The 27,688-nt window shown below is 40.9% G+C and overlaps 1 protein-coding gene across 25 annotated transcripts in view; it reads right to left on the reverse strand.

The window, feature by feature from the left end:
- The window catches only part of LOC129053431 (histone demethylase UTY), a 234,424-nt gene that overhangs the window by 167,218 nt on the left and 39,518 nt on the right, over positions 1-27,688 (reverse strand). For all 25 annotated transcript variants that reach the window (XM_063721447.1, XM_054545477.2, XM_054545474.2 and 22 more), the window contains exons 5-6: positions 5,165-5,223; positions 1,453-1,573 (exon numbers count right to left, since the gene is read on the reverse strand). In XM_063721447.1, coding sequence (XP_063577517.1) covers positions 1,453-1,573; positions 5,165-5,223 — 180 coding nt within the window. The remainder of the gene's footprint in view (positions 1-1,452; positions 1,574-5,164; positions 5,224-27,688) is intronic.

Genomic DNA, 27,688 nt, shown 5'->3' on the forward strand with positions numbered 1-27,688 from the left:
GCAGTAAGGCATTAATTCAGCAAGTCTGGGTTGGCCAGACAAGCACATTCAAAGAAAGGTATGAATCTTGATAAGCTCCTGGCAGTAATCTTTGAAGTCCTTGGAATATCTAGTCTGACAAGAGTGTCTTTCTTTATCTGGGGCTTTGGTTCATCCCAGATAGTTATGCTAACAATTGATTTATGGCAGAGGCCTGGGGCAACATGGTATCAGACCTCTCCCTGTAGGCACTGGAGACTAAGCTACTAAGGTAGCTTAGTAGGCAGTTCCTCCACAGCTACAAGATCAAATCCTAGTAAAAACTCCGAAAAGCAACAGTCAGTAAGCTCCTCCGGTGGACAATATTCTGTTTATGTTTTCCTAACTTGCTGCAGGAAGAATCAATAGCAGCTCACAGATGTACAACAAAAGAGGACAAATGAAATCTTGCACTTGGTTCTCTCTCCTAGACTCTGCCCTTACATGTCTTTTCCTTTGATAATTTTAACCTGTATTCTTTCACTGCAATAAACTGTAACCATGAGTATAACTGTTATCTGGGTTAAGTCCCTCTAACAAATCACTGAACTTGAGGGTGGTTTGGGGAACCCCAAACAACACAGAGTTTTTAAAAAGCATTCCTTTAATATTTCTGTGTTAGTGAGTTCAAAGTAAATCCTATTGTTAAGTTACATAAATACCCTCCACCTGTAAAATTAAGATAATCTACAAAAGATCTGTTTCTGGAAAAGGAGAAACATTCTTAATAGGCATAAAATCACAAACCTTATTATTTTCTCCAGAAGCTATAATTCTTTCAAAAAACAATGCTTTTAACTTAAACGGAAGACCTATTTTCATTAAAGTCTTGGAAAACAAAATAGCTGCACATAGCAAAAAAGTAAAAAAAATTTGAGCAATGAAATTTCCACAGAATTAAGATATTTAAACAATAATTTAATTTTTCCCAAAAATCTGCATATTACCAAAAACTATATATTTACCAACTGGCAGTCCAAAAACCTTACAGAGAATATTATATGAAACAACTTTGCTATGACACGTTTTGCTATTATAGGTGTAGATTTCTAATGAGACCTATACAAAACAATAATCAATAGTTAAATCACTGGTACGACATCACTAATTGGCCTGTTCTCTCTCTCTTTGGTGGCACACACACACAATAATGTTGATGCTCAAAGGAAATCAAAACCATCACCATCTCCTGATTATATAAAAACTTTTAAAATTAAACAAAACAAAAACTTTAAGGTGCTAAAGTTATCTTCCAAGACTTGGTATTTATTTTATATCCTGAAACTCAGTCCCAACCTTTTTTTAACCCTTTAGGTCATATCTTCAATTTTCTAAGATTTTCACAGTGCTAAATTCCAACGCTTCTCAGTGACATTAAAGTGTGCATGCACACACATGAAATTGTGTTATGTGTGAAAAATCTCAACCACCTACCTTTAAACTAGACTTGTAGTCTGTGTTCACTTTGAACATGAGCCCAAGTCGTAAATGAATTTCCTTGGCTCGACAAAAGCTGGGGTCAACATAAAGCACATCTTGAAATGCTTTAATTGCCCTGAAAAAAAATAAACATAAGAAACTGTAATTTTTAATACTTACGTATATCTCACTTGATAGTATAGGAAACATTCTGGTTATTTAATGTTAATGAAAGTATCAACTTTATAAAAAACAGTATGAATGAACAGAAAAGATTAGAAAAGGATAAGAAAGCTCATAATCCTTTTGTTCTCAATTCCATCAACTATTCAAAAATATCTGAAGGTTCAAGAAAAATTTCAGTGGAAATTACTACAAATCTTTCTGAAACATCTCAAGGAAGAACAGCAGGAAAATGTGAAAAGGTGAGAAAGTGAAGGTGTTAATTCTGCTTCTATTCAGCTTCATATAAGCCAACTTTTTAAAACTTTATTTCTGCCTTTCACTTTTGGTATACTCTTTTTTTGTAAATGACAAGGTCTCAATCTGTCACCCATGCCGGAGTGTAGCAGGACAATCACAGCTCACTGCAGCCTAGACCTCCTGGGTTAAAGCAATCCTCTTACTTCAGCCTTCTGAGCAGCTGGAACCACAGGCTCATGCCACCACTCCTAGCTAATTTTTTCATTTTTTGTATAGAGAGGGTCTCTCTTTGATGTCCTGGATGGTCATGAACTTCTGGGCTCAAGGGATCCTCCTGCACCAGCCTCCCAAAGAGCTGAAATTACAGGCAAACACCTGGCCTGTTTGCCATTATCTACTACCATTCTAAGTATGTGTAATAATATGGATAGGAGATCAATTTTTATTTTTTCCACATAGATTTCCTATAGTCTAGCATAATTTGTGGAGGAGACTATTCTAATCCCAGAGAAATATGGTGCTACCTTTGATATAAATCAAGTAGTCATGTTCATGTGGGACTGTTTCTGGGTTCTCCAATCTAATTCAGTGTTCATTAGTCTATCAATCTACCTTTGCTCAAATGCTATTATACTGTCTTAATTATTGTTTCTTTTTTAAATGGGTCTCTCCAATAAAGAAAATCCACAGATAAGTAGAGCTTTTTTTTTAACAGTCAGTGTATTTTGAATATTTTTACTGCTTGAATTATGTAAATGCTAACTTCCTCAAAAATAAATATGAGAGCAAAAGTCTGCTTGAATCTAAATTATTCTCCAAATACTCTGAAAGTAACAATTTAGAATCTTAAGCGTTTCTAATACAAATGACAATTTTCTATACAGTATAAAAAGATACAGATACCATAAATCCACAAAATGGGATACAGGATAATACACATGCCCCTAATAGATTAGTCTGATAACTAATTTCCTACTTCTAAAATTATGTATATTCCATATCCATTAATTCCAAGATTAAAGCATTTTAAAAGGTAGGGGGTTTGGGGAATTATACAGACATCACTTAAAGATGACACATTAATCTTTTGCTTAGCATAGTGACATATATATTAAAGCAATCACTATTTTCTATCTATGCTAGCTTTATCTCTCTAGTGATTTTATGTTCTTCAATCTATGGGAGAACATGAGTTATCACAACTATATGAAAATTAATCAACATGATGCACACTTGTTTATTCCCCTAAACTGTATAGGAATACAGTTTCCTTGTCACTAGTTTTACACTGGATTTCACCTAAGTTAATTCTGGCTGACTAAAATGATTTTATCTATATGCCCAGAGAAATAATTATAAATACTGATAAAATAACCATCTTCTCATCTTTACATGGGGCAAAGCATAATAAATTATTCTACTAACTACAACTTATATCCTTACTTTTGAATACATGTCCCCTAAATTCTTTACCAGTGTTATCACTGCCCTGGACAGACAGGGGCAGGTCCCTAGTGAAACCTGACGTTCAAGCCAAAGAAAGCCTGAAGCCTGAAAACTGGGCTGCCAGTTCCAGGTAGAGTCTGTGACCCAGAGTGAGAACTTCCTTGACAAATTTTAGCCAGCCAAAAGGTGCTTTTTCCAGGCCCACCTTGGACCAATCAGCATGCACTCCCCCATTCTGAGCCGACACAAACCCCAGACTCAGCCATACTTTAGCACTATCCACCTTCGGGTAGGCGCTACCCACTTTAGGTCCCCTCTCAGCTGAGAGTTGTTCTGTTCCTCAGTAAAACTTCTCTGCCTTGCTCACCCTCTAGTTGTCCACGTTAGCTCATTCTTCTTGGACCCAGAACAAGAACCCAGTCCCCACCAAAAGGTAGGGCATAAAGTGACTGCAACACTGTAACCCTCCTGCCCTCTATCGGCCCCGGGTAGTCGCCCCATGTGACAGGAAGCAGCAGGGTGCCAGGCCAGCCCAGGAGCTGTCGGCTGGAGCCAGGTAATGGGACTGAACCAATTGGGAGGCACACAACCCCGTTCGCTGGAAGTCTGTGGACTTGGTGAGGGAGCAGTGATATGAATGAGGGAGTGGTAATACGAATGTGCTGTAACACTTCGTGGGGGCTCAGACACCGGGAGTCCTCAAGCCAGAGCTGTACAAACTGTAACACCCCCTTTGGGGCTTTGTGGTTTCTGGCATCTCCGAATATTTTCAGTGCCACAGCGTTCTCCTAGTCCAGCCGCCAGCACCCAAGGTGGAAGCCGCTGAAGGCATCGTTGGTCCAGCCACAGACTTGCACAGAGCTCACCCATGTGCCAGCACCTGGAGTTGCCCAACCTGCTGGCACACCTGACTGTAGGCCATGGCCAGACCTCATGCCCAATGGCTCACACAGGTCTTGCCACTCTGCACCTGGATCCCCACTGGTGGGTGTGAGATCTGGGCAGGTACCATGAGCCAAGCACAGCCTGCAGGGCCAACTGGGCAGAGCCAGTCCAGCCATCAGGAACCAAACTTGAGTAGAGGCCCTGCCAGCCAAACAGGTCTTGAGAAGCGGCACCCAAAGGATCCTTTGTCAGTGCGCTTCCCAATGATAACTGAACAGAAAGTTTTTCTGCCTTTCGATTCCAATGCCAAAATATACAGAAAATACGCATTTTTTGCTTTCAGTAGGAATTCTGTTTAAATTATTAGACTGGGGACCCAGATATCAGGTCTGCTTATACCACTAAATAAACGGTTAAGTAACAGTGACCAAGAACTAACTTATTTATGACTGATTATACAAGACGGTTAGTGAATTAAGTTTAAGATCTCTTAAAACAATGTATATTATTCATGAAAAAAATCATCATAGAATCTTTAATGCTTAGTAGCAAACAATTCAGTATTTCCAGACTTGATGTAATTAAATGGCCCAAAAGCAGAGAAGGAAGAAAAACAGATGGCAGGAAAAGCTATCCAGGTTAAAGTTAAATATTCACCAGTGGGAAAACATGTCAAATAGCTGTTGGTGCATATTTAAGAATTTGTAATAAACATTACGGCAACCTACACATTGCAAATCTTGATCATGTAGTTATTATCTTCCTTCAGACTGTCACAGCACTCAAATGGGGTAAAACATAAAATAGGAGCAGGGCAGTTTATAATCAAGTTACCAGTTACTGGCCAAGAGGAAAGAATGATGGGCTGAACTTGATTAGAAACTCCCATAAAATAAGTGATACTACTGGAAATGTATGGTTACAGACATTAAAATCACCATTTACTGGAAACAAATGGTGTAAGTTAACTTACCAATGAAATGCATTGTAGTAGAAGTAGACCAAACCAAGGCCATATAAAAACGCGGCATTCTGTTAATATAAAACACAAAACAACCTTTATAACAGATTTTATATCTATTCCATATATTAATAAGAACTCATGTAATGAGATGTTTTAAGTTCTGAATATTTTACCATATATTACAATATTCTTCTTTATTTTTCTCTAGTTCTTTCCATTTTGGAAATTGGAATCAATTTTTCATTCAATGTTACAAAAAAGGTAGTTACCTTTTTTTTTAATGCACGGCATCACCCTCTACTAAATGTTAGTACAGATTGTTCATCCCTTATCCAAAATACTTGAGACTTGAGGTGTTCCAAATTTCCAGCTTTTCTGGGTTTTAAGTACTTGCGTATACATAGATACCTTGGGGATGGAACCCAAGTTTAAACACAAAATTCAATTGTTTTATATATAGCTTATACACATAGCCTGAAGGTAACCGTACAAAACGTTTAATAATTTTGAGTATGAAACAAAGTTTTTGTATACTGAACCATCTGAAAGCGACGGTGTCACAATTTCAGCCACCCGAGAGCTCAATCTGTGGTTGTTTGGCATCACCACCTATTCCTAATCAGGAATTTACATATGCCACTGAGAAGCAACTATTTTTTTACACTAATTCACATATAAGTGCTTAAAACAGTAAAAAATATGACATAACATTATACAGTGAGAAAACAGTGTCTGGGTAACTGAACAGCACGGTAACAGTCATGGGCCATGTTAACGACAGAAAACATATATATGCAACAGTGGTCCCACAGGACTATAATAATTGATTTTTACTGAACTTTTCTATGTTTAGACATACAAACACCATTGTGTTATAATTAGTTACAGTATTCAGTACAGTAACATGCTACACAGTTTTCTAGCCTAGGAGCTAGAGGCTATACCATACAGCAAAGCTGTGTAATAAGCTGCATCATTTGGGTTTCTGTAAGTACACCATATGATGTTCACACAATGATGCAACTGCCTAAAAACAAATTTGTCAGATTGCATTCCTGTCATTGAGATGTATGAATGTAACTGTATCAGCTGATAAATTGCAACAACAACAAGAACAACAACAGCAGGTTTTCAGTCTCCACCTATGATGCTGTATTTTGATGAAAAATTTACTGTACACACTGCATTATTTATTTATTATTATTATTATTATTTTTTGATATGGGTTCTCACTCTGTCACCCAGGCTGGAGTGCAGTGGCATGACCTAAGCTCACTGCAACCTCTGCCTCCAGGGTTCAAGCGATTATCCTGCCTCAGTCTCCTGAGTACCTGGGACTACAAGTACCCACCACCACACCACACTCATGGGATTACAGGCATGAGCCACCACGCATGGCCTGAATGGCTTGTTAAATGTTTCTGCAGAATTATCTGCCTGATTCACAATGGCTTTTGCCTTGGATGTCTCTTTCATTTTATAACCTGACATGATTTCTTGTTATGAATGCCTGCTGTCCTAGTCCTTCAATAAGTCCATCAGACATTTTCATCACATTGTCTGCAGGCACCTTCCCTGCAGTCTTAAAAACATCACCTTCATCATCACTATTATCACAATCAACTTAATTCAACCAGACTATTCTGGCTATTTCACAATTGTTAGAAGAACAACTAGGGCCTAATTATTGTTAAAGTCTTGATATACAATTCTTCTAGCTTTATTTTGTGTATTTAAGGAAGAGAGAGGTCATTTTTTTCTTACTTGACATAGAAAATCCTTCAAAATTACTACCTTATTTATCATTATCACTGAACACGGTCACAGAGCATAGCTGTGCCAGACATTAAGACAATGATGTCTTTAGTCACTGCATTCCAAATACAGGCAACAGCATACACAGCATCATTCTTCATGCTAACTCCTTCTGAAGACCTGCCACACTCACATCTCTGTTCATTCATACTAGCATGCTATTCAAGAAGAATTTTTATATTTAGTCTTTATTGATCTAAAGGTACCCTGCTCACATGGTTGAATTAATGAAGTCACATTTGGAGAAAAGGACATGGCAAAAAGATTATTTCTGAGTAAAATTTCAGCTGGAGGATGAGCAGAGCAGATGTCAACCAGTTCAGCTTCCTGCAATGAGTACAAGCAGCTAGTACAAAATATTTACGAAACCAATCAGAAAAGATGTTGCTGGTAATCCATGCCTTTCTGTTAAGTATAATAATGAACTGGTAAGAAATTCACTCCCTGAACACAGTACACAAGCTTTTGCCTACCACGTAAGTTCAGATTTATGTATGCTTGTCACATTAGCACATGTCAGCACAGTTATTTTTAAACCTCTGCAACTAGCTTGTTGAATATTCAGCCGTTCTCTTCAGTTTTCAGTTTACTGTGATAACAGCCACTTGTTTCATGATGAACACACTATTATGTGGCATGTATTCAATGCAACACTGACAGATTCCCTCTTTCAACACACAGTCAAAATGTACGTTTTTAGCTTTACGCAGTGTTTTCCTAGTTTTCATTAACTTCATTTCATCCTTTCCACAAATAACTTCAATAGTTTATCCTTCCGTTTCTTCAAGTCACATTGGTGGTCATTCCAATGCTATGTGCTCTTCTATAAATGTTTCACACTTACATCACAGTTCAGTTTCTCTATGTTTGACTTTATATGCTATAAACATAAATGCTTCTTCTTTTTCTTACCATTTTTACCCATAAGGGTATCTGCAGGACTTTTCTGATATAGTGTCTTTATATCACTAAGCAGAGAACAAGCAAAAAACAGTGCATATAGGTTTGGGCCCCACATGGGACATTGTGGAGATCCTGCCATTGGCACATCCAGGCTACACAAGTGTCATTTTATTACTCTTTGTGGCCTTGCTTATCTGGGTTTATCTGGCATGGATGGAAAAGGTATGTAACAGCTGAAGGGATCTGAGAGTGTCTTCTTCCCTTGGGGATGGTGAATAAACTATGTGTTATGCACCTGCATTTGGACTAGGACACATCACATAAGGCTGGCTGTGAAATTTTTAAGTTTTCAATTTATGGAGAGCATTTTAAATTTTAGATTTTTGAGTTAGAAATGCTCAAATATTCAACAGTTCTCTTCAGTTTTCAGTTCACTGTGATAATCTCCACTTGTTTCATGAGGAGCACACAATTTTTTTTTAATGCTTTAAGTTCTAGGGTACATGTGCACAACGTGCAGGTTTGTTACACGTGTATACATGTGCCATGTTGGTGTGCTGCACCCATTAACTTGTCATTTACATTAGGTATATCTCCTAATGCTATCCCTCCCCCCTCCCCCCACCACACAACAGGCCCCGGTGTGTGATGTTCCCCTTCCTATGTCCAAGTTTTCTCATTGTTCAATTCCCACCTATGAGTGAGAACATATGGTGTTTGGTTTTTGGTCCTTGTGATAGTTTGCTGAGAATGATGGTTTCCAGCTTCATCCACGGCTCTACAAAGGACATGAACTCATCCTTTTTTATGGCTGCATAGTATTCCATGGTGTATATGTGCCATATTTTCTTAATCCAGTCTATCATGAATGGACATCTGGGTTGGTTCCAAGTCTTTGCTATTGTGAATAGTGCCGCAATAAACATACGTGTGCATGTGTCTTTATAGCAGCATGATTTATAATCCTTTGAGTATATACCCAGTAATGGGATCACTGGGTCAAATGGTATTTCTAGTTCTAGATTCTCAAGGAATCGCCACACTCTCTTCCACAATGGTTGAACTAGTTTACAGTCCCACCAACAGTGTAAAAGTGTTTCTATTTCTCCACATTCTCTCTAGCACATGTTGTTTCCTGACTTTTTAATGATCGCCATTCTAACTGGTGGACGAGCACACAATAATTATGTAGTATGTATTCACTGCAACAATGACACATCCCCCTCTTTCAATATACAATAGAAATCACACATGATGCTCAATATGTACTAAAAACAATATTTTAAACTCAGAAAAGTCATCAGCCATTACATTTTCAGGTTTTTAGATGTCACTAATTCTTTTTGCAGCACGAAACAGGGAGATGGATTCCTGTAGTAAATTATAATTTTAGGTTGCCTTGGCGTCCATTTTGAACATAAGCAGAGCTTTTTCATATTAGAAGCAGGGCTTAGTTGCCCTTGACACAGTTTCTAATTTCTCCCACTTCCAGTTCCTCAATATAGTTAATCTAGATATCTGCCTTAAGCAGTTGCCTCCTGGTTACCACTTCCCTATGGAAGAGATAGACACAACCTACTTGATTTACCCCACTAACCCTTACAAGCCACAAGGACGACACAGATATGCCACCACAACCACCTCTCAGTCACACCCTGAACTCCTGTAACTTGCTCTAAACCCACTAATTAGAATCACTGAGGGAAACCTGCTTGGGTAATACCCTGAGTCCTAATAACGGCTTTGGCCCATAGTTCTCTCACACTGTCTCCACTGGGTTGAGCATCAACCAGAGTTCCCCCTTTCCATCTACCCTGCAAGGCATGCTATCTCTTCTCTGTAATACACTATTTCTGTTATTTCATTTGTATTGTGGTGCTCCATCCTCTGTCTCACCTGACTGTTACACCCAAACCAAACTCTCCTCCTGTCAAAACTCTCCTAGAGATGTCTGTCTTGGTAGGAATATACTAGACCCTGGTTAAAGCCACAAGGCTTCTGCCAGAACAGATGCTCCATGGCTTATGACGGGGTTATGTCCCAGTAAACCATGGTAAGTTGAAAGTGTGGCAATACATTTAATGCACCTAACCTACTGAGCATCACAGCTTAGCCAAGCCCACCTTAAGCATGATTAGGACATTTATTTATTTATTTATTTTTATTCTATTTTTTAAGACAAGGTCTTGCTCTGTCAAACAGCTGGAGTGTAGTGGCACAATCATGGCTTCCTGCAGCCTTGACTTCCCAGATTCAGGCAATCCTCCCACCTCAGCCTGCTGACTGACTGGGAACAGAGGCACAGGCCACCATGCCTGGCTAAGTAATTTTGGTAGAGACAGTGTTTCACCATATTGCTCAGACTAAGGCACATTTGCATTAGCCTACAGTCAGGCAAAATCACTCAAAACAAAGCTTATTTTATAATAAAGTGTTGAAAATCTCATTTAATTTACTGAATATTGTACTAAAAGTGAACAACAGAATGGCTGTATGGGTAACTGAAGCTCACTGCTTCTGCTGAATACATACCACTTTCACATTTTCATACTGTCAGAAACTAAGAGTAATAATTGCCAGTGAGGAACTGTCTTTATAGATGGGTTTCCTCTGACAGGGGCATCTGGTGAGAAGGACATCTGATCATAAGCATTGGGCCATCCACCAAAATACAGCAGAATCCTTTGAAAAGCACATTGTATACATTCATGGCCACCTGTCCTGGATTCCTTTCATGGCAAGGCTAGAATTTCTGGGCATTCTCTAGAGACTTCAAAACCAACTTAGATGTCAAGTACTCAAAGCTCACAAAGACCAGAACTAGAGAATGCCAAAGAGAATACGTGCAACATTAAATATGGCAATCCTAAGCAAAAAGACAAAGCTGAAGGCATCATGTTACCCAATTTCAAGCTATATTACAGAGATACATTACCCAAAACAGCATGGTACCGGTCCAAAAATAGATGTTTAGACCAATGGAACAGAATAGCAAGCCCAGAAATAAAGCCACACACCTATGGCCATCACATCTTCAAAAAAGCTGACGAAAACAAGGGGAAAAGACTCCCTAGTCAATAAATGGTGCAGGGATAACTGGCTAGCCATATGCAGAAGACTAAAACTGAACCCCTTCCTATTTACAGTTACCAGAAGTCATAGATGATTAAAGACTTTAAATGTAACACACAAAACTATAAAAACCCTGGAAGACAGCTTAGGCAATAGCACCCTGGACATAGGAATAGGCAAAAATTTCATGACAAATACACCAAAGGTAATCACAACAAAAGCAAAACCTGACAAGGGGGATCAAATTAAAGGTAAGCGAGTCTGCAGAGCAAAACAAACAGAGTAAGCAAAACAAACAGAGTAAATGGACAATCTACAGAATGGAATAAAGTATTTTCAAAGTATGCATCTGACAAAGGTCTCCATAAGGAACTTAAATTACAAGAGAAAAACAACCCCATTAGAAAGTGGGCAAAGGACATAAACCAACATTTTTCAAAAGAAGACATATATGCAGCCAACAAGCATAGGGAAAAAAAAGTTCAGTATCACTGATCATTAGAGAAAAGCAAACCAAAATCACAATGAGATACCATCTCACTCCAATCAGAATGGCTACTACTAAAAAGTCAAAAAATAGCAGGTGCTGGCAAAATTGCTGAGAAAAGAGAACACTTATACACCCTTGGTGGGAGCGTAAATAAATTAGTTCAACCATTGTGGAAAGCAGTATAACAATTCCTCAAAGAGCTAAACCCATGCACAACTACCATTTGATTCAGCAACCCATTATTAGGTATATACCCAGAGTATATTCTCACTATGTAAGTGGTATAAATGATGATTTATGGTATTAATTATTGTACCACAAAGACAAATGCATGTGAATATTCACTGCAGCACTATGCACAATAGCAAACACATGGAATCAACCTAAATGCCCAGCAATTATAAGAGTAAATAAAGAAAATGTGGTACATATACACCACGGAACATTAAGCAGCCATAAAAAGGAATAAGATCATGTCTCTTGCAGGAACACGGATGGAGCTGGAGGCTATTATCCTTACCAAACTAAAACAGGAACAGAAAATCAAACACTGCAAGAGACACTGGGATCTACTTGAGGGTGGAGGGTGGGAGGAAGGAGAGGAGCAGAAAAGATAACTATTGGGTACCAGGCTTAATACCTGGATGATAAAATGATCTGAAGAACAAGCCCTAGTGAGTTTACATGAGTTTACCCATGTAACAAAGTTTCACATGTGCCCCCAAATCTAAAAGTTTTAAAAAGAGAGAAAGAGAATATGGGCAACGTATCAACTGTGTCTATTACAATTTTTTTTAATAGAAATGCTATTATATTCTACCTAGGAAACAACAGTAGTTCAATAAATGTCACTATTTCAACTCTTGATCGATTAATTAATAACATAAAAAGATGTTGGTGTGAGGAATATAAAATATAAACAAACAGGAAATATGCATGCTCACAAATAAATGAAAATTATAACAACATATTTGTCACAAAATGTCAACCATTTAAATTAGACTTCTGCTTGCCAAAATGTTATATGCCTAGAACATTTTCTATTTCTTCCTAATTCATCTTCCAAATTTCTTATTCAAGTATAACTAACGTATTTTCAAATATCCACTCAGATTTATTATAATTTGCTTAATATTTTTCTTAAAAACAGCTCATACTATATACCTTATTTTACAAAAAACTTCAACCCTCACCATGAGAAATAGAAACCGAGCATAATCCTCTCCCCCTCCCCCTCCCCCTCCCCCTCCCTCTCCCTCTCCCTTTTCGGTCTCCCTCTGTTGCCGAAGCTGGACTGTACTGCCGGGATCTCGGCTCGCTGCAACCTCCCTGCCTTGGGCTCCTGTGACTCTCCTGCCTCGGCCTGCCGAGTGCCTGGGATTGCGGTCGCGCGCCGCCACGCCTGAATGGTTTTTGTATTTTTGGTGGAGACGGGGTTTCGCCGTGTTGACCGGGCTGGTCTCCAGCTCCTGGCCTCGAGTGATCTGCCTGCCTCGGCCTCCCGAGGTGCTGGGATTGCAGACGGCGTCTCGCTAACTCAGTGCTCAATGGTGCTCAGGCTGGAGTGCAGTGGTGTGATCTCGGCTCTCTGCAACCTCCACCTACCAGCCTCCTGCCTTGGCCTCTTAAAGTGCTAAGATTACAGCCTCTGCCCCACCGCCACCCCGTCTAGGAAGTGAGGAGCGTCTCTGCCTGGCCGCCCATCGTCTGGGATGTGAGGAGCCCCTCTGCCCGGCCGCCCTATCTGGGAAGTGAGGAGCGCCTCTGCCCGGCCGCCCATCATCTGGGATGTGAGGAGCGCCTCTGCCCGGCTGCCACCCCGTCTGGGAGGAAGTGAGGAGCGCCTCTGCCCGCCTGCCCCGTCTGGGAGATGAGGAGCACCTCTGCCCGGCCGCCCCGTCTGGGAGGAAGTGAGGAGCGCCTCTGCCCTGTTGCCCTATCTGGGAAGTGAGGAGCGCCTCTGCCTGGCCGCCACCCCGTCTGGGAAGTGAGGAGCGCCTCTGCCCGGCTGCCACCCCATATGGGAAGTGAGGAGCGCCTCTGCCCAGCCGCCCCTTCTGGGAGGTGAGGAGCGCCTCTGCCCAGCCGCCCTGTCTGGGAGGTGAGGAGTGCCTCTGCCCGGCCGCCCCGTCTGGGAGGTGAGGAGCGCCTCTGCCTGGCCGCCACCCCGTCTGGGAGGAAGTGGGAGCACCTCTGCCCAGCTGCCCCATCTGGGAAGTGAGGAGCGCCTCTGCCCGGCTGCCACCCCCTATGGGAAGTGAGGAGCGCCTCTGCCCGGCCGCCCACTCTGGGAAGTGAGGAGCGCCTCTGCCCGGCCGCCCACTCTGGGAAGTGAGGAGCGCCTCTGCCCGGCCGCCCACTCTGGGAGGTGAGGAGTGCCTCTGCCCGGCTGCCCCGTCTGGGAGGTGAGGAGCGCCTCTGCCTGGCCGCCACCCCGTCTGGGAGGAAGTGAGGAGCACCTCTGCCCGGCCGCCCACTCTGGGAGGTGAGGAGCGCCTCTGCCTGGCCACTCCGTCTGGGAAGGGAGGAGCGCCTCTGCCCGGCCACCCCGTCTGGGAGGTGAGGAGCGCCTCTGCCCGGCTGCCACCCCGTCTGGGAGGAAGTGAGGAGCACCTCTGCCCGGCTGCCCCATCTGGGAAGTGAGGAGCGCCTCTGCCCGGCCGCCACCCCATATGGGAAGTGAGGAGCGCCTCTGCCTGACCACTCCGTCTGGGAGGTGAGGAGCGCCTCTGCCCGGCCGCCCCGTCTGGGAGGTGAGGAGTGCCTCTGCCCGGCCGTCACCCCGTCTGGGAGGAAGTGAGGAGCACCTCCGCCCGGCTGCCCCGTCTGGGAGATGAGGAGCACCTCTGCCCGGCCGCCCCGTCTGGGAGATGAGGAGCACCTCTGCCCGGCCGCCCCGTCTGGGAGGTGAGGAGTGCCTCTGCCCGGCTGCCACCCCGTCTGGGAGGAAGTGAGGAGCACCTCTGCCCGGCCGCCCCCTCTGGGAAGTGAGGAGCTCCTCTGCCTGGCCGCCACCCCATCTGGGAGGAAGTGAGGAGCGCCTCTGCCTGGCTGCCCCATCTGGGAAGGGAGGAGCACCTCTGCCACACCGTCTGGGAAGTGAGGAGCGCCTCTGCCTGGCTGCCCCATCTGGGAAGGGAGGAGCACCTCTGCCCAGCCGCCACACCGTCTGGGAAGTGAGGAGCGCCTCTGCCTGGTCGCCCCATCTAGGAGGTGAGGAGCGCCTCTGCCCGGCCGCCCAGTCTGGGAAGTGAGGAGCGCCTCTGCCCGGCCGCCCTGTCTGGGAGGTGAGGAGCGCCTCTGCCTGGCCGCCACCCCATCTGGGAGGAAGTGAGGAGCGTCTCTGCCCGGCCGCCCCGTCTGGGAAGTGAGGAGCGCCTCTGCCCGGCCGCCCCCTCTGGGAAGTGAGGAGCGCCTCTGCTCGGCCGCCCCGTTGGGGAAGTGAGGAGCGCCTCTGCCCGGCCGCCCCGTCTGGGAGGTGAGGAGCGCCTCTGCCCGGCTGCCACCCGGTCTGGGAGGAACTGAGGAGCGCCTCTGCCCGGGCGGCCCCGTCTGGGAAGCGAGGAGCGCCTCTGCCTGGGCGGCCCCGTCGGGGAAGTGAAGAGCGCCTCTGCCCGGCCGCCCCGTCTGGGAGGAGAGGAGCGCCTCTGCCCGGGCGGCCCCGTCTGGGAAGCGAGGGGCGCCTCTGCCCAGCCGCCCTGTCTGGGAGGTGAGGAGCGCCTCTGCCCGGCTGCCCTGTCTGGGAGGTGTACCCAACAGCTCCGAAGAGACAGCGACCATCGGGAGCGGGCCATGAGGACGATGGCAGTTTTGTTGAAGAGAAGGGGAGGAAGTGTGGGGAAAGGAAGGAGAGATCAGATTGTTGCTGTGTCTGTGTAGAAAGGGGTGGGCATAGGAGACTCCATTTTGTTCTGACTAGGAGAAATTCTTCTGCCTTGGGATGCTGTTGATCTATGGCCTTTCCCCCAGCCCCCTGCTCTCTGAAACATGTGCTGTGTCAACTCAGGGTTAAATGGATTAAGGGTGGTGCAAGATGTGCTTTGTTAAACAGATGCTTGAAGGCAGCATGCTCTTTAAGAGTCATCACCACTCCCTAATCTCAAGTACTCAGGGGCACAAACACTGCAGAAGGCCGCAGGGTCCTCTGCCTAGGAAAACCAGAGACCTTTGTTCATGTGTTTATCTCCTGACCTTCTCTCCACTATTATCCTATGACCCTGCCATATCCCCCTCTCCGAGAAACACCCAAGAATGATCAATAAATACTTCAGAAATAAAAAAAAAAAAAAAAAAAGAAACCGAGCATAAGTAGAAGGCAGTATGAAAATAGAATAAAATGAACACATCAAAATCCAACTAGCTTCATTTGCCTAGAAGTGATTTCAAGAAATAAGACAAAGTTCAATAAAGAAGGATATTAAAAGACAGGTACTAAAAGACTTCTTGGTTTTCCCAAAAAAACTAAAACAGGAAAAAAGAATCATTAAATAGAAGTTGAATAATGTATATGAATTAAGAAAGATAGTATCTCTGAATGAAAAGTAAAAACAACTGATATAAACTCCATAATGACAATACCAATGACACAAGATAAAGCAGGTGAAACCATGGAGACTGCTTAGATGAAGAACTAGATCTGTGAGTCTAAGGAAACCAATGTAACTAAGAGATCTTGAGACAGAATTCTAAAATGTAGAGAGCTACAAAGGCAACTTCAGAGATCTGAAGTGGTTTAAACTCTTGTTAAGAAAATTACCAATATTAGGGAAAACGCTATTGAAAGAACCAGAGAGAACAATGTCTACAAAACCAAGATCCATAACTACTATCATCAAACAGACTGGAAAAATATGCACATACAGAGCAGTGAATTCAAGATCTCACCTAAGTGTTTGGGATTTACTAGTATGAGGACTGAGTACTCTTCAGGACTCATCTCAAAATTCTTAAGATAAAACCAGAAGCAGGACTGCATACAGACATTGTGACTCAAAGAATGACAATATGGCAAGTCTTTCCTTGTTGCCTTCTATATGTTACAGACAGGGTATTGCTGAAGGCTCCAACCCAGGTCACTAAAAAAATCCTATTACTCCTAGCCAAAACACCAGGAAAAGAATGGCATAAAAACTGAAAACTTATCCACAACACTGCCAGAAACCAAGGGGTAAAAAAGTACAACTGCATTCTCCTACACTCCATCACACACAGACATAACAGGGCTAAGAAGGACACTGATATTCTTATCCCAATTACCACTAGGAAGCAGACTGCATACCACAATTTCCCAGCAGAGTATTGTCAGCAGAACAAGCCAAAAGCTTATCTTCCATCCTTTGCTGGCAAAGGGAACTGGTACTCTGGATTCTTCTGGAGTATCAACAAAGAGATGAGTAAACCTTTCATTCTCTGCAAAGTAGAAGCAGATGATGGCACACAGATTCCACTAGAGGGTATTTTAGTCAAGGCCGAACAAAAAGCTGATGTACCACCCCTTCGTCATTTGAACTAGGCAGTGCTCCGATTTTTCTAACCAGATGGTGTCAGTAAATAATGAAATTGTTGTTAATTGTATATCTCCATCTAGTGAAAGTAGGCAGTACTCCATTTCACCCACAGAATATTATAAAGAGGGCCCTGTGGAAAGATAAGCCTTATTTATGTGGGAGAAAAGAACAGGGGCACTGAAGTTATTTGGAACTTGGCAACCTCTTTTTTTATACCTGTTAGCAAGGCCCAACAGGAAGTTGTGTCATACTACTAGATGAACCAGGCAGAATTGGGCAGACCATAGTTGGCATTCTGATTGCCCCAATCTTCCCTTCCATCAGAAGAGCCCAGAAGAGAACTCACCTCAGTTACATCCTCATGCTCTAAAAGATAACAATGTCCAGCTTTCACCTAACCCTAAAGAGAGTATCAACAAACTCCACTAGAAACTTCACTATGCACATTCACCCACTTACACAAGAAGGCCTGCTTTAAAAATATATAGAGAGAATGGCTGGATGTGGTGGCTCATGCCTGTAACCCCATCACTTTGGAGGGCCGAGGTGGACAGATCATGAGGTCGGGAGTTTGAGACGAGCCTGGCCAATGCAGTGAAACCCCATATCTACTAAACATACAAAAATTAACTGGGCATGGAGGGGCATGTCTATAGTCCCAGCTACTTGGGAGGCTGAGGCACAAGAATTGCTTGAACCTAGGAGGTGGAGGTTGCAGTGAGCTGAGATTGCGCCACTGCACTCCAGCTTGGGTGACAGAGCAAAACTCCATCTCAAAACAAAACAAAACAAAAACCACCAGAGTCTGCGCATGGTGGCTTATGTCGGTAATCCCATCACTTTGGAGGCGGGTGGACCATGAGGTCAGGAGATCAAGACCATCCTGGCTAACACAGTGAAATCCTGTCTCTACTAAAAATACAAAAATTAGCTGGGCGCAGTGGTGGGTGCCTGTAGTCCCAGCTGCTCAGGAGGCTGAGGCAGGAGAATCGCTTGAACCCGGGGGGGCAGAGCTTGCAGTGGGTGGAGACTGCACCACTGCACTCCTGCCTGGGTGACAGAGAGAAACCCCATCTCCAAAATAAAAAATAAAAAAACAGAGACAAGAGGACTGCCTAGGCCCAGGAGTTCAACAGCAGCCTAGGCAATGTACTAAGACCTTGTCTCTAAAAACATAGGAAAAGCTAACAAAAAGAAAACTATGTTCCAGACATCAAAGTGAAAAGCAAATTCATGAAATTATAGACTATCAAAAGTAATACTATCCCAATGTACTTAAAGAAGACCCAGTATTCAGTGGATGAAAAGACAAAAAACAAACAGGGAGAAAGTAGTCACAAACCACATATCCCACAAAATACTAGTAAATAGAATACATAACTCTTAAAACTCAACAGTTTCAAAACAATTCATTAGAATGTAGGCAAAACAAAGACAATTCACTAAAGCACATATACACATTAACAAAAAATGCACTAAGGAGGCAAATAAGCACATGAAAAGATGTTTAATATCATTAGTCACAAATAAAATGCTAATTAAAACCACATTCTGCAACTGGCAAGGAAAATCACTGTTTTAGACTGTGCTCTCCTCTCTCCCAAGCGAGCATAAATACTCTCAAAAAACGTCCCCAGAACCACAGTTTGGAAGGTGAGAGGAGGAAAGTGGATGTGAACATTCTACATCCTCTACTATCTCAGAATCTTCACAGAAAACACACTTTGATCCTATCCCACAAGAGCCACTACGAGTGCCAGAAAGGCTGACCCACCTGGAATGAATTGGGGACAAACAACAGATTGCAGACCACACTGACTGGTGAAAGAATTTTGGTGAATACTTTGAACTCCAAACAGAAGGAGAAACACATTAAAGAGACCAGTTGGCACCACAGTACTATAAGGGGCACAATATGCAATAAGGTCCAAATTTCTGTTGAGATTTTCCACAGGGCCTTGATATTCAAAGCAGTCTTTCCCTCCTCTGGAAATGAGCAAAAGGTCAGCATTAAGTTCCAGTAACTATTTAAGTCTTCCCCAGAATGGGAACATAACAGGGCAGCAATTTAGTTTTGCAGCAACATGTAATACTTTCTATTCACTGTAAGTTCCCCAAACTAGGAACCACCTACCTACAGGGCAATGAGTTTGTTCCTGTCCAGTGTTTTAGTTCTGGTGCTCACTATAAGTCTTCTCCAAAACGGGAAAAGAAAACAGTCCAGTGTTTAATTTGCAATACTAAGTAGTAAAGGTCTAAACCACCAAAGAACACTTGCAAAAACTAGAAGAGGAGGCTATTTCCTCAAAAATGCAGCATCTGCATAAAGTCACAATGATTGCAGAAACTGAAGGAAACAGATACAACCAAAAGAAACCAACAATGCTCCAACAATGTACCCAAAAGAAGTGAAGATCTATAAGGTGTCAGATGGAGAATTCAGAATAATCCTCTTGAGGTTCAGATAATCACAAGAAAACAGAGAAAGAAAAGTAAATGAAATCTGGACAACAAGCCAGGAAAAAAAAAATAAGAAAACTGACATAAATAAAAAAACAAACCAAACAGAAATACTAAAAATAAACAATGCAATAACTGAACAGAAAAAAATAATCAGACACTTTCAAAAGCAGACTTTGAGAAATGAAGGAAGAATTACCAAGCAGCAAGAAAGACCATGTGAAGTTACACAATCAAAGGTGCAAAAACAGATGGCTTACAAGAATTATGGGTAACTATCATGTAAAAAAAGCCTCCACATAATAAACATTCCTGAAGGAGACAGGCCTAGCATGTGTATTTAAGAAAATAATTCCATAATGCTGGAGACACATGGCACCACCAAGTAAAGAAGCTCAGCAGTAACCAAATAAATTTGATCCAAAAACAAACTACCCAAGGCACATCAATATCGAATTATCAAAACTCAAAACAAAGCAAAATAATGCTCAAAATGAAGGGAAAAAAGAAATATTGCATTCAATAGAGCCCCAATATGACTTTAAGCAAATTTCCCAGCAGAAATCCTGCAGATTTCTGCAGTGGAGTTAGATGCTAGACTCAAAGAGCTGAAAACAATTGCCAACCACAACTACCTTACTCAAAAGGTATCTTTCCAACACAAAAGAAAGAAAAGTCTATTCCAGATAAACAAAAGCTGAGGAAATTCCTAAATAACAAAACTGTCTTAAATGCTAAAAAAAAAAAAAAAAAAAAAAAAAAGTCTTCGACTTGAAAGAAAAGGAGAGTAATGTGTAAAAGAAAATATCTGAAGGCATTCAGCTCATTGGCTTAAAAAAAAAGACAAATTCAGAAAAATCGAACACTGTAATTGGGGTAAATAAACCATTTATCTCAGTATGGACACTAAAATGGAATCAAAACTACTGAAAACAATGATAGCTACAACAAGTGAAGAGGCAATATTAAAAAATTAAACTGTAATGTCCAAGGTTCAAAATGTGGAGGGCAGGAATATTAAACTGTAGTTTTTGTAACTCGCCATTTCTTTGCAATCACATAAACTGTTAAAATTACCAAATTTTTTCTGTAAATCTCCTGGCAATCACACAGCAAAAAGCTGTACATGTAGACTACAAATCAATACTGCAAAATCAAAACATTCTACTGGAGAAAAATCACTTAATTACAAAGGAAGACAGTAAGAGAGAAAAACACAAATGATCTACAAAACAACCGGGAACAAATAATAAAATTGCCTTAGTTAACCTTTGCCTATCAATAAGAATGCTGACTGTTTAGTGTTTTAAATTACCCAATTAAAAGACACAGTGGCTGAACAGATTTTTTAAAACACTGAACAATATACTGTCTACAAGAAACTCACTTCACCTATAAAGATACTCACAGACTGAAACAAAAATATAAAGAAACTCCACAAAAACGGAAAACAAGGAGGCAAGAGGAGCTTTACTCATATTAGGTAAAACAGACTTTAAGTCAAGAGCGGGAAAGAAACGTAAAAAAGGACATTACACAATGACAAGGGTAGTAATAAAGCAAGAGAATATAACAATTACGAATATATATGCACCCCAAACTGGAGCACTCAGATTTATGCAACAAGTATTAACAGACCTAAGGAGAAAGACTGACTGCCACATAATCATGATTTTCAGCAATGGACAGATCATCTAAACAGAAAATAAAGAAACATCACAGGTAAACTGCTCTCTAAACCAAACAGACCTTCTGTAACAGTATATAAGCCTTCCCTTTTTTAACATGTACTTACCAGCATATTTTGCTTTTTGACTTTTTGATAATGGCTACTCTGACTTGGGAAGATGGTATCTTATTGTGGTTTTGATGTGCATTTACCTGATGATTAGTGATGTTGAACATTTTTTCAAGTTTCCTGGCTGCTTACGTGTCTTTTTGGAAAATGCCTGTTCATACCCTTTGCCCAAATTTTCGTGGAGTTGTATTTTACTTGTAATATTTAAGTTCCCTGTGGATCTCGGGTATCAGCTCTTTGTCAGATGCATCATTTCCAAGTATGTTTTCTCATTCTGTAGGTTGTCTGTTTACTAATTATTTCCTTCGATGTGCAGAAGCTTTCGATTCTAGTTAAGTCCTGTTTCTCTATTTTTGGTTTTGGTGCATTTGCACTTGCTCATAAATTATTTGTCTAGTACAATCTTCAGAAGAGTTTGTCCTAAGTTTTCTTCTATAATTTTTATAAATACAAGTCTTAGGTTTAGGTCTTTACTCATGTTGAGTTAATTTTGGTACATGGTGAAAGGTATGGGTACAGTTTCACTCCTCTGTATGTGGCTATCCAATTTTCCCAACACTATTTATTGAATAGGGTGTCATCTTCACAAAGCATACTTTTGTTGACCTCGTCTAATAACAGCTGGTTTGTAGGTATGTAGTTTCATTCTCAGATTCTTGATTCTGTTCCAGCAACCTAATGTGCCTATTTTTATGTAAGTACCATGATATTTTGGTTACTGTAGGCTTAAGGTGTAATTTAAAGTCAGGTAATATGATACCTCCAGCTTTGTTCTTTTTGTTTAGAATTGCTTTGGCTATTCAGGCTTGTTTGATTTCATAATGAATTTTAAGACTGTTTCTCATTCTGTGAAAAAATAACATGGATAATCTGATAGGGATTGTGTTGAATCTGAAGCCTACTTTGGGCAGTTAGTCATTTTAACTATATTTGTTCTTCTAACGCAGGATAATGGGATGTTCTTCCATTTGTTTGTGTCATCTTCTTTAACCAGCATTTTATAGTTCTCCTTATAGAGATCGTTCACCTCGTTGGTTAAATATATTCTATTTTTTTTTTTGTTGCTATTGTAAATGGCAATGTCTTCTTGATGTGATCCTTGGCTAGATCACTATTGTTATACAGAAATGCTACTGAATTCTGTTTATTAATTCTATATCCTGCAACTTTCTTGAATGCATTTATCAAATCTAAGAGTTTTTAATTTTTAGAATTTTCTGTACATAAGAATGTATCACCAGCAAACCAGGATAATTTCACTTCCTCTTTTCCAATTTGTATACCTTTATTTTTTTTTCTCTTGCGTGACTGCTCTGGCACAGACTTCCAGAACTATTTTTAATAACAGCAGTGAAAGGTGGCGTCTTTGGTTTGGCCAAACTCTTGGGGAAATGCTTTCAATTCTTTCTCAATAAGTAGGACGTTGGCTGTGAGTTTGTCATATTCAGCCTTTATTGTGGATTGAGGTATGTTCCCTCATGTCTAGTTATTAAGAATTTTTAAAATGAAGGGATGCTGAATTTCACTGAGGGCTTTTTCCACATTTACTGAGAAAATCATGTTTTTGTCCTTGATTCTGCTTATGTGATGTATCATACTTACTGACTTGTGTATGGTGAACCATCCTTGGTTGCCTAGGGTAAATCCCACCTGATCACCATTTATAATTGTTAGATATGAGTTCTAAATTTCTCTTCAAAGAGTCAATATGTCAGTATGTTCAATTCTTTGCCTTCTACTTTTAAACTTAACTTCCTCATAAAGCAACCTTTGTGGATCACCTGCTCCACCCTCATTCCGATTACCTGATCTGCCCTGCCTCATTCTCCACCCTGACTCATTCGATTTCCTGCTCTGTCATAACCATTTTTCCCGCCAAATCAACTTACCCTGTCACTCTCTTTAAATTAGCCAATAGGAATTAGTTTAGCCTGTGAGGTCTAATCCTAGCCCACAGGGCAGCAGGGGCCATGTGTGTCAGGAATAAGAACCCATTCCCCTCCCTTATTCAGGTATGCGCTCACCACTGCTCCATCTGTGAGGGCGCACCCTTCTATAAAAGTAAATTGCCTTGCTGAGAAGAAAAAAAGAAAATTTTATATTCAAGTGCTATTCCTTTTGTGGCACCGAAACTTAACTGAGAACATTATCATTTTAATACATTAATAGATTCATTTTGCTAGTCTTTTGTAGAGGATTTTTGCATTTATGTTCATCAGGAATACTGGCCTGTAGTTTCTTCTTGTGCCATTGCCTGGTTTAAAATCAGAGTGATACTGGCCTCATAGAATGAATTACAAAGAATTCTCTCCTCCTTATTTTTCTGCAATAGTTTCTGAAAGATTAGTAACAGTTATTTTTTGTATGTTTGTCAGATTTTGGCTGTGAATCCATATGATCCTAGGCTTTTTTTGTTGAAAGATTTTGCTGTTATTGATTCAATCTTGCTACTCCTTACTGTCTGTTCAGAAGTTCTATTTCTTCCTGGTTAAATCTTGGGAGGTTGTGTACCTTGAGGGATTTATCCATTTCCTCCAAGTTTTCTAGTTTGTGAGTACATAAACATTCATAACAATCTCTGATGACCTTTTTTATTTCTATGTTATCAATTGTGATCTCTTTTATCATCTCTGATTGTGCTTATTTGGATCTTCTCTATTCTTTCCTTCATTAGTCTAGCTAGTGGTTTTTATCAATTTTGTTTATAAGGCTGGAGTGCAATGTGGGTCATGCCTGTAATATTGGTCCTTTGGAAGGCCCAGGTGGGCAGATCAATTGACCTCTAGACCAGCCTAGACAACATGGTGAAACCCCATCTCTAACAAAAATACAAAAAAAAAAAAATTAACTGGGCATGGTGGCATGTGCCTGGGGTTTCAGCTACTCAGGAGGCTGAGGAGGAAGGATGGCTTGAGCCTGGGAGAGAGGTGCAGGTTGCAGTGAGCAGAGCTTGTGCCACTATGCTCCAACTGGGTTGACAGAGGGATTTTTTTTTTTTTAAATATTTTTGAACAGCCTAAAAACATGGCTATTTTGAAAAATAGTATTGACAAACCTTTAACTAGACTAAAAGAAAAGGAAAAAAGACCAATACAAATAAAATAAGAGAGGAAAAAAAAAGAGACATTATAACTGAAACCACAGAAATTCAAGGGCTCATCATAGGCTTTTATGAACTGTGTACCAACAACATGGAAAACCTGTAGAAAATAATTAAGTTTTTGGACACATACAATCTACCAAGATTAAATCATAGAGAGAAATCCTGAACAGATCCATAAATTGTAGCAAGATTGAAGCAGTAATAGTCTCCCATTAAAGAAAAGCCAGAACCTGATGATTTCACTACAGGATTCTATCAAATATTTTGAGAAGAACTTAACATCACTTCTACTCAAGCTACTTCAAAAAAATTAAAGATGAGAGAATTTCTCCAAACTCTTCAATGAAGCTAACATCCTGCTACCAAAATCAGAACACAAACACAGATGCGTGCACAAATTTCCCTGATAAACACATCCAAAACTCCTTAAAAAAATACTAGCAAACTCAGTTCTGCAATACTACAAAAAGAACATTCAACATGATCTTTTTCGTCATCATAATCTCCCCAAAAGACGACTCATCTACTGCATGCAGCAATGGTTCAAACAAAAAAAAGAGTAATAAATGTGATTGATGCATCACATTAAAAGAGTCAAGAACAAACACCATGTAACTGCTTTAACAGATGCCAAACAGAGAGAAATTCAAAGATTTTGTCCTCAAAGATCTGGAAAAAGTTAAGGATGGCCACTTTTATTCAACATAGCGCAGAAAAGTCATAGCCAGAGCAATTATGGAAAGAGAAATAAAACCCATTCAAATGATTAAAAAATAATCAAATTATCCTTATTCACAGAAGACATGAACCTACAGAAAAACCTAAACACTCCCCCCAAAATACTGCAGAAATTCATAAACAAATGCAGTTATGTTGCACAAAATGAAATCAACACGTAACAATTACCATTTACATACAGCAATAGCAAATAACCTGAAAAAGATCAAGGAAGCAATTCCATTTATAACAGCTCCAAAAATAAAATACCTAGAAATAAATATTACTAAACTCAAAGTTTCTACAATGAAAACTAAAGGCATTGATGAAGGAAATTGAAAAAGACACACCAAATAAAAAAAATTTCCACATTCACCCAAAATAATCTACAGACTCAATGTAGTGCCTATCAAAATACCAATGATGGTCTTCACAAAAATAGAAAACAAAATCCTAAAATTTGTACACAACCACAAAGATCATGAAGTGTCAGATCAGTCTGGCTCTGCCCAGCATTATCCCCCTCTCCCACTTCTGAAAATGAAGATGTCAAGGGACCTAGGAATTGCATAATACAATTCACTATCTGAGGCATCCAAGTAGTCCCCTTGGGGCACAGTTTGGGCATAAATACACTTCCACTATTAACTACCTCCAGCAGTTGCCTACCTATAACCTCTACCTACAGGCCTGAAGTCCAGCCCACACAGCCAGCTGCAATCACTGACAACACAAGTGCACAAACATAGGAAGCAGAACATACTACCAGTGCTAGTATCACTGCACACACTACACTGACCACCTAGGGGTTCAAAAACTCATTTACCCACCCAATCCACTGCTACCACAACTGGCACCTAAGAAGTCCACCCAGAGGCCCACCACCTGGTCCACCTGGAATTGCCAATACAGATGCTGGCAAACAATGTCCTAGGCAAACCCATTATAAGCAACTAGGAACTTCTCTAGGAATTTGTATATATAACCAAACTACTTCATGTGTGATCTTGGTGATAATCAGCCCTATGTCTGCTATGACCCCAAACTTCTACCTGGAACTTGGTTTGACATTTGTGAAAGGTCTGAAAAAGTAACTCTTTACAATTCAACCTGGATACCCCCCACCAATAAACACAGTGTGTATCTGTATTTAGATGCCTGCCAGATTACAAGAACACTCCTTAAAACTGGTTGCTACATTCCTGACTCCAAAAGAAAGTTGACTGTAACCAGTCATATCCCATACTGGATTAGTGATATCCGACAGTCTCAAGACATACATTTCTTCAGAAACCTCTCCATAGATTGGTATAACTATGACAATTGTGTAAGAGGAAATTCCTGTAGCCTCATTGAATTTCTTATTTCAAATCAGATTCACCTAATTGGGCAATAGGCACTAAAGTGCCAGTTGGATACAGTGATGAAGCCACAGAAAAGGAGGCAGATCCTAAGCTAAAGATATTAGGCATTAAATATTCCAGGGTGCAGGCTACCGACAGCACCATATATTTTTATATTGTCAAAAAGACTCAAGCTCACAAACCTCAGCAACGATTTAAAATTTTCAAGTCATTCATTGAAGATATTAATGAAGTAGTTCCTGAGCCATCCTTTACCACTAAAAATCTGTTTGTGTAGTTAGCTAAGAATATAGCAGGAAATCTAGGAGTTACCTCATGGTATGTATGCAGAGGAACTGACATGGAGGATAGATGGCATTGGGAGGCAAAAGAATTGCTTCCCCAGGACAACCACACTTTAATTCTCTCTGCCACAAATGCTCCAGAATTAATCCCTACTGGCTCTAGTACTTGGCTTTTAAAGTCTTCTATTATAGGAAGACACTGCATACCTCGTTGGGGGACTACCTATACACACCCAGCAGGCAAATTAGCTTGTTTAGGGCAACAATACTACAATGAAACTACAGGAAAAACTCTATGGCAGAGAGAAAATAAAAAGGGTAAAAACTGCTCAAGGCCATCTCGTTTTATCCCATTTTCCAGGTTCCCTTCTTTAAATCACTCTTGGTATCAACAGAAGCACCAAACACATGGTAAGCACCTGCAGGCCTCTATTGGATCTGTGGTCAGGAACCTACAGGCAGTTGCCAGAAAAACAGACAGGTGCTTGTGTATTAGGTGTTACTAAAACATCGTTCTTCCTGTTACCCTTAAAACAAGGAGAAACTTTAGGGTATCCTATTTATAATGAGCCTAGAAGTAAAAACAAAGGAGCAGTAAAAGATGTAGAAATAGAGGATTGGAAAGATACAGCAGAGAGAAAAATGAATTATTATGGCCTGGCCACCTCGGTGCAAGACAGATCATGGGGATACTCTACTCCCATCTACATGATTAATCACATCATCAGGTTACAAGCAGTATTAGAAATTATAACTAAAGAAATATCTAAAGCTTTAGATTTATTGGCTGTACAAACCTACAGAGAATGAGAAATGCAGTTTATCAAAACAGACTGGCATTAGATTATCTGCTGGATTCAGAAGGGGTCTGTAGTAAATTTAACTTCATTAACTGCTGTTTAGAAGTGGATGACAACAGGTAGGCAGTTATGAAATCACTGCCAAAGTGAGAAAGTTAGCTCACATTCCAGTACAAATCTGGAAAGGTTGGACCCCAGACTCCTTTTGGTGGATGCTTTT

The sequence above is a fragment of the Pongo abelii genome, chromosome Y (assembly GCF_028885655.2).
Source record: "Pongo abelii isolate AG06213 chromosome Y, NHGRI_mPonAbe1-v2.0_pri, whole genome shotgun sequence".
NCBI lineage: Eukaryota > Metazoa > Chordata > Mammalia > Primates > Hominidae > Pongo > Pongo abelii.